The 7,162-nt window shown below is 56.9% G+C and overlaps 1 protein-coding gene across 1 annotated transcript in view; it reads right to left on the reverse strand.

Annotated features, from left to right (window-relative positions):
* Positions 1-1,159: 1,159 nt before the first annotated feature.
* Positions 1,160-7,162, reverse strand: part of LOC101573068 (signal transducer and activator of transcription 5B) — an 18,075-nt gene continuing 12,072 nt past the window's right edge. The window contains exons 13-16 of the mRNA XM_023718138.1: positions 5,969-6,139; positions 3,827-3,878; positions 3,536-3,640; positions 1,160-2,962 (exon numbers count right to left, since the gene is read on the reverse strand). Of these exons, the coding sequence (XP_023573906.1) occupies positions 2,836-2,962; positions 3,536-3,640; positions 3,827-3,878; positions 5,969-6,139 (455 nt within the window). The 3' untranslated portion in view covers positions 1,160-2,835. The remainder of the gene's footprint in view (positions 2,963-3,535; positions 3,641-3,826; positions 3,879-5,968; positions 6,140-7,162) is intronic.

Raw genomic sequence — 7,162 nt, forward strand, 5'->3', positions numbered from 1 at the left:
TGACCTCACAGCCCCAGTTTACTGAAACTGTCTGGAATTGGATGGCAGCTGGGGTGGCTAACTGGTTTGACCTGCATCAGATTTCTTAGAGTTTCAGGACAGGAGGCAACTGGGTGACAATAAAGTCAGCTTCCTGCCCTCCAGCCAATTAGGAGTCGCTGTTCCCCCTCTGCCACCTCCCTGGGTCTCAGCTGGGGCCCTTAGATCACCAGGCACCGCCTTAAGACACACACACATAGGCCAAGGACTGAACCCAGGACCTTTGCCCTGGGCTACATCCCCAGACCTTTTTTTATTCCAACTATCGTTTTTTGAGATTTTCATAAATTGTTCCAGCGGGGCTCAGATCTGGGGTCCTCCTGCCCCATCCTTCACTGCAGCTGAGATCACAGGCCCGCAGCACCTGTCTCAATTTTACATTTTCATCACCTTAAGAACAAACCTTCAGCTGGGTGTGGGGGCGCAGGCCGGTCATCCCGGCACTCTGGAGGCTGAGGCAGATGGACTGCTGTGAGTTGGAGGCCAGCCTGGGCTACCTGGTGCGCTGGATGTGGCGTGCTACCAGTCATCCCCATACTCTGGCAGGCTGAAGCAGAAAGACTACAGATGAAAGCGCAGCTTGGAGAACGAAGCACTTCAAAATAAAAAGAGCTGGGGAGGTAGTTCAGTGCTAAGGCTCTGATTTTAACTTTTAATACTGAAAACAAAGACAATAACCCCTACAAAGCCCTCTACTCTTTTAACTACCACCTTCCAATGTCTTCCCAATATCTAAGCAACCACAATTTTTTTTTTTTTTTTTTGAACAGGGTCTCACCATGTATCCCAGGATGCCCCCCAGCTGCGGCAACCCCTGCCTCAGCCTCCGGGGTGCTGGCACGCTCAGTACCAGTGTGACAACTTGAAGGCTGGGCTTTCTACCAGAGAGAGTGCGGGGAGCCAGGAGAGCCGGATGTCATTCTCATCAGCCAAATATCACGTGAGCAGGAGGGCCAGAGGCGCCCGACCTGCCTTCGGAGCCCACCCACGACACACCCTGGAAGCCCACCTCCTTGCACCAGTTCCCCTTCGCCAGGGCGCTCTGTGACTCCGGCTTTTCCCTGAGGAGGCTCCCCTCCCCCGCCACTCGGCAGACAGAAACACAGGAGTCGGCTTTGTCCCTGCACAGAGCCTTTATTATAAGTAACATAAAATGCGCAGTTTCGTGATTGCCTGGAATTGTACACAATGCTATATACTAATCTGCCCAACACTAAAATATGTATCTCAAATAATTTCATAAAGTTTGAAAGAAAAATTATAAAAAGTAACCTTTCACCGTGGCGAGTTCACACACTCACGTGAGTCTCCCACCACCCCACAAGCCCTGCGCCTGCCTGGCCCAGCGCAGCAGCTGGCGCGGGCAGCGGGCTTGCGTGGCCTCCCTGGCAGCAGCCGAGGGGTGCACCTGCCCGCCCCCATGTGCCCCGGCCTGGCGCAGCTCTGTCCCTTGCCCAAGCCGGTGCCAACTGCACAGTGGGCCCTGAGGCTGTGCCACCAACTGGAATGGGCCAAGGCCCTGTCCCCACCAATCAGCAGCGGGGTGTGGGGCATGGCCCAGACCGGCAGGAAAGGGCTTGGTGAGCCTGGCTCTGGGGTGGGCATCCGAGTGACACTGGGTGACAGGAGGGGCTCAGTGGCCCCTCCACTTGGGCACCTGCCTACTCCAAAGTGGAGCCCACCACCTGGCATAGAAAAATAAATCAGCGTACGAAACCCAGGCAAGGCAAACAGCAGCTCTTAAAAAGTCATCTTCCAATAAATAATTTACTACAGAGGAGTATTCGGAACAGCAAAACACTGGTAAATTCAGAAGTTATTTTTGTAAAAAAAAAAAAAATATGTTTATTTACTCACATGTATAAAAATAAGGTTTTCCAGCCACCTCTCCCAGGGCACCCTGCCCCCCTCAAGGAGAGGGACCAAGGCGCCAACCCAGAAGCTGTCTGTTCGTCCTCTGCCTGCCCCTTCTCTTGGGGTGATCCACAGAGGAAACGGGGAGCAACACCAGGCCGGGGCTTCCCTGCAAATCTGAGGGGTCCCCATTACCACACCGGCTGGCGCCCAGCACTGGAGGTGACCAGGGAGCCCTGGCTTCAGGCCCCCTCATCACCTCCTCCTCCCCACACTGGGCAGGTGACCAACTGGGAGAGGAGAAGGGGGTGGCCACGATGTGAAGGGCCCAAAAACTGGTGCAGGACGAGGATTTTGGTGTCAATGAAAAAAACAAAAAAGACCCAATTTGGAAACAAAACCATTCAACGCGTGAGAAGCCGTTATGGGCACAAAGCATTCGGGAAGCCTGAGGGCCACTGGGGGCACAGACCCCTGGCTGGCACTCCGTCCTGACGCCCACTCAGGGGGACACACACAAGGGACAAACGGCAAGGCCAGAGGCAGGAGGGAACAGCGGGAGGGCGCGGGGGTATGCAGAGGGCCACCGCCTCTCCAAAAGCCACTGCTGCCCAGGCCCTGTCACCACCTAGGCCAAATGCCTTTGTCCTTCTCCCACTGGGACAGCCACAGGTCGCCATGCGCCACCCTAGAGGTGCCTCCTTGCTGCTCACGGAAAGAACGCGAGGCCCGCCGGGCTCTGAGAGCGAGGGGCAGAAGTGCCACAAAAGGCAAGCACAGCGCACGCGCGGGCGCAGGCGCTGCGTGCACGGGGCACAAAGGTCACGACTACAATCAGCACTTCACATTATAAGCTTTGTTTCCAAGGAGAAGCGGATCACGGATGTGGCATCCCCGAGAGCTGTCCCCCACCGGGGCGGCGGAGCCGGGCGGGAGGCCGGGTCACGACTGCGCGTGGGGCATCCACTGACTGTCCATTGGCCGGCCCAGGAGCTCCTCCACACGCCGCGCCACATCCATCGTGTCCTCCAGGTCAAAGTCCCCATCGGTGTCCAGGACGGAATCAGGGCTTAGAGGGGAAGGGGGGAGGTCAGAGGCCAGTGGAGCCCCCAGGAGACCAGGTAAGGGGCCCCGGGCCACCTGTCCCCTCAGTGGGGGCCTCTAGAAAAGCAGGGCCAGCTGGGCATGGTAGCACACGCCTGTCACCCTAGTGCCTGGGAGGCTGAGGCAGGAGAATTGTTGTGAGTTCGAGGCCAGCCTGGGCACCACAGTGAGCTCTAGGCCAGCCTGAGCTGTACAGTGCAGCCCCTTCTCAAAAAGACAAAACAGAGAAAAGCACAGCCGGTCTGAACACTGGGGCCTGCGGTGCTCCAATGCTCCGGTCTGCAGACAGCCTGGGCCCTAGTCCCCGGGCCAGCACCCAGCGCTGCCGCCTGGACATCCAGGGCTGCCAGCCTTCATATCAAGGGGCACTTCCACCCAGCCCCACTCTAAACTGCTGATGTCACCCGCCTGAGTCCTCCTGGACCCCACCAGCCAGTCTAAGCTGGCCCGGGTGCTCCGAGACCCACCGGGCTCTGGGGACACCCCAGCCCTACACAAGTGCAGCCCGACACCAGCCCCAGCTGAGACCACAACCTACTTCTGCGGGTACATGTTGTACGGTGCCTGGGGACACACGGCTGGGGATGGGGCCTGGTCCATGTAGGTGGCGCTGGCCCCAGCATCTGCAGAGGCGGTGGCAAACCTGCCAGGGAGGCAGAAAACAGAGAAGTTCACCTTCTGGGGCTGCAATTCAGGGGCATCTTGGTGGCCTGCAGGGAGCGGAGGGGTAGAGGAGGTGCGGGGTGCGGGTCCAGCCACAGGGTGGCTAAGCCGCGGGAGACAGCAGATGGAGAAAGGGGCAGGCTGGCGGGTGAGGCTGGACACTTACTCGGGGACCACCTGCTTGATCTGTGGCTTCACGTAGCCATCCACGGCTTTAGCTGCAGGGACAGTGGGGGTGAAATAAAAAGGCATCTCAGTTAAGACTGCAGTGTCCCTTTTCTACGAAGGAGACACGGCCACCCGCCTTTGTCTTAGGACAACAGCACAACCCCAGCTGCCCGCCTCGTCTCTCGGGACCATGAAGGAAAACCAAGCGCTGGACCGCAACTGCTGACTGCCGTCCCAGGGTCCTCTCCGGCTCCTGTGAGCTTTTCACACCTGCAGCTTCTGCATCTGGGGTGATCTGAGCCCACCCCAGGGCACTCGCAGTACTCAGGCTGACGGTGGGACCCGCTTCTGAGCCAGAGAAGAGAGTAGTGCGGGCACAAGGTGGAGACGGTGGCACCTGAACTATGACATCTGGGGCCCTGTGCTTGGCAAATTCTGAGCCAGCACTCAGCAGCCTGGGGCGGAGGTGCGACTCTGTGCTATAGTCCTCGGAGAAAGCAGGCCAGCAACAAAAATGAAACTAGGGAAAGGCTTTAGGAATAGGGTTTTTTTTGGCCAGGTGAGGTCTTTTTTTTTGTATTTTAAAAAAAGGGTCCACAGGGTGTTCAGGGTCTCACTACTAGATCTACTCGCAGTGATCTACCTGTTTACTGCCTCCCAACAGCTGGGATTACAGCCGTGCACCACCACACCCAGTCTCAATTGGGGGCTCAGCGCGCCCCAGGGGCAAAGCCGGCATGACAGGCCTGGGGATATAATCCCCAGCCCGAGCCTACATGCAGGTGCTTTAACCTGCTGAGCTATTTGGCTGGCCATTTTGGTTTTTTTTTAGGGCCAGCCTGGGATACATAGGCCAGATCCTGTCCCCCTAACCTCTGCAATAAAAAAAAAAAAAAAAAAAAAAGTAGCTCAAAGAAAAATGATCCCTGAATAGCAACACACACCGCAGATGAAAGGCCAATGGCCCGTGATACCACGTCAGAGGCTCAGGCTCTGGGGAGACTCAGCTCAGGCCCTAGCATGGCTGCTTCCTCGCCATGTGGATGTAGGCAGATGAGTTAACTTTCCCAGGCCTCAGTTTTCTTGTCTGTAAAATGGGGACAGTAATGTGCCCTCGGAGTCGCCCTGAGGATGAAATGAGGCCCAGTACGAAAAGTGCTTGGGAAGGCCCGGGGCGCACGAGCCGCAGGCACAGCACTGCTGATCACTGTGGTCATCATCAGCAAGATGTCTGCAAGTGTACAGAAGCGCCGCAGTGGGGGAGAGAGACCAAGACACCCCACTTATGCTCCCCTTCCTGGCCGAGCTGACGGGGGCTGGAGCCTGTGCTAGCAGGAGGATGCTGAGGCAGCGGCCTGCAGCACATCTGGGTAGTGGAAACGAGAGTCTGCTTTCTGAGGGGCACCTCCAGAAAGACGTACAGAGCGCTTAGAAAGCGCAGACCCTTCGACACAAATCCTGCTTGAAGAACCTGTCGTTCAGTCCCAGCACCCAGGAAGCCAAGTCAGGAGGACCGCTTGGAGTTTAAGGCCAGCTGGGGTACAGAGTGATACTCAGTCTCAAAAAACAAAGAAAAGAAAAATTTTCTTAAGGAAATGGTTATCCAGATCCAGGCCCAAGGTTATCTCAACACTCATCATAACCGAAAAGGCAATAACCCGAGCAGTAAGCATCTCAGCTACCAGGGCGCCAGCTTGGAGCCTCCGAGCGAGCGCTCACCTGCTGCACCTGGGCGCGCGGGCGGGTGGGGAGGACCGGCGCACTAGAGGTGAGTGCAAGCGGGCCTGCAGCCAGACTCGGCCAGGCCCAGCCTCTGTGCTGGCACTTCCGCCCTGCCTGGCCGCTACCCTATTTGATGTTTTTTTGGGGTTTTTTTCCTTATTTTTTTGAGACAGGATCCTTCAGGGAACTCAGGCTGGCTGGAACTCCCTGCGTGGCCCTGGGCCTGCCATGCGTGGCAGTGGTAGATATGAAATGGGGACACAAACCAGGGCTCTCGGCTGCCCTGGATACGCTGATGGCAGAGACTGGACCCTGACTCTAGGGGTGTCGGACGAGAGACACAGACAAGCACACACACAAAGGAAAAAACGAAAAGCAAAGTTGCAACGACACGGAACCAGAACACAACCACTGTTACCGGCATCGCGTTCGCAGGGGACCGGCGTGTAGTACTTGGAATACACCTCGTCCTTCGGCCGGTCAGGAAACACGTAAATCAGGTAGTTCAAGTCCCCCAGGCGGTCGGCCAGGGACCGGATGGAGAAGTCCCTGGTGGTGAAGGGCATCAGGTTCCAGAACATTCTCTCCTCTGTGTCAGCAAACAGAGATGGTCACATGCTCACCATGGTTTCTTCTTTTTCGCTTTTTTTTTTTTTTTTTGCAGAACCAGGGATTGAACTCAGGCCCTTGCTCTTGCCAGGGAAGCGCTTATTCTACTGAGCCATCTCCCTGGCCCGTCTCTTTTTTTTTTTGAGACAGTCTCACTATGCAGCGCAGGCTGGCCCTAAACTCACTGCATAGCCCATGCTCGCCTCAAACTCGCAGGACCCTCCTGCCTCGGCCTCCTGAGTGCTGGGGCTGCAGGTGCACGTCACCTCCCCAGCCCTCACTATGGCTTCTCCACGAGGGATCTCAAGACCCGAACGCGCTCCAGGCTGAAGCTCCTGACAACGTTGCTTCTATGCCAAACTCCATTTCTTTCGTTTATCTATTTAGCACCAGGATCTTGCAATGTAGCTCAGGCTGGCCTTGAATGCACAGTGATCCACCTGCCCCAGCCTCTGGTGCTGCCTCACTGCAGGCCGACAGGCTTGCGCCACCAGGCCTGGCGCAAATCTCCATTGGAAGGTAGGCACTGGCTGGAGACAAAGCCGATTCTGAACGTCCTGGCAGAAAAGCAGGAAGGCGCTCACCACTCTTGGTCCCTGTCCCTCCCGGGAAGAAGGCACAGTCCCACTCAGCCCCTCCCAGGCTCTTCCAGGGCAGTCAGAGCTGGCAGGAACACGTCCCCAGTGCCCGCCTCCGGCCGTCACAAAGGGCCCGATGGAAGCCAGACCAGCAGGGCTGCTTGCTGAAGGAAGCCCGGGAAACAATGTTTCCACCGCCTAGCAGGCCTACGCTTTTGTTTCTAGTGCTGGAAATCGCGTTTCTGGGCCAAGGTTCTGCACCGGTAGCTGCTGTGTCATGGTGACATGCTGGCTTTGCAGTCATTAGCACTGGGCCCAATGAACCGGCCGTCCCTGACTGCTAGAGATTTCAGAAGCAAATCAGCCCAGATACAGCTGTGTTTTAAAAAGGGAGTGGGTGGCACTCGTCTGTAATCCCAGCACTC

The sequence above is a fragment of the Octodon degus genome, unplaced genomic scaffold (genome assembly GCF_000260255.1).
Source record: "Octodon degus isolate 3935 unplaced genomic scaffold, OctDeg1.0 scaffold00056, whole genome shotgun sequence".
In the NCBI taxonomy this organism is placed as follows: domain Eukaryota; kingdom Metazoa; phylum Chordata; class Mammalia; order Rodentia; family Octodontidae; genus Octodon; species Octodon degus.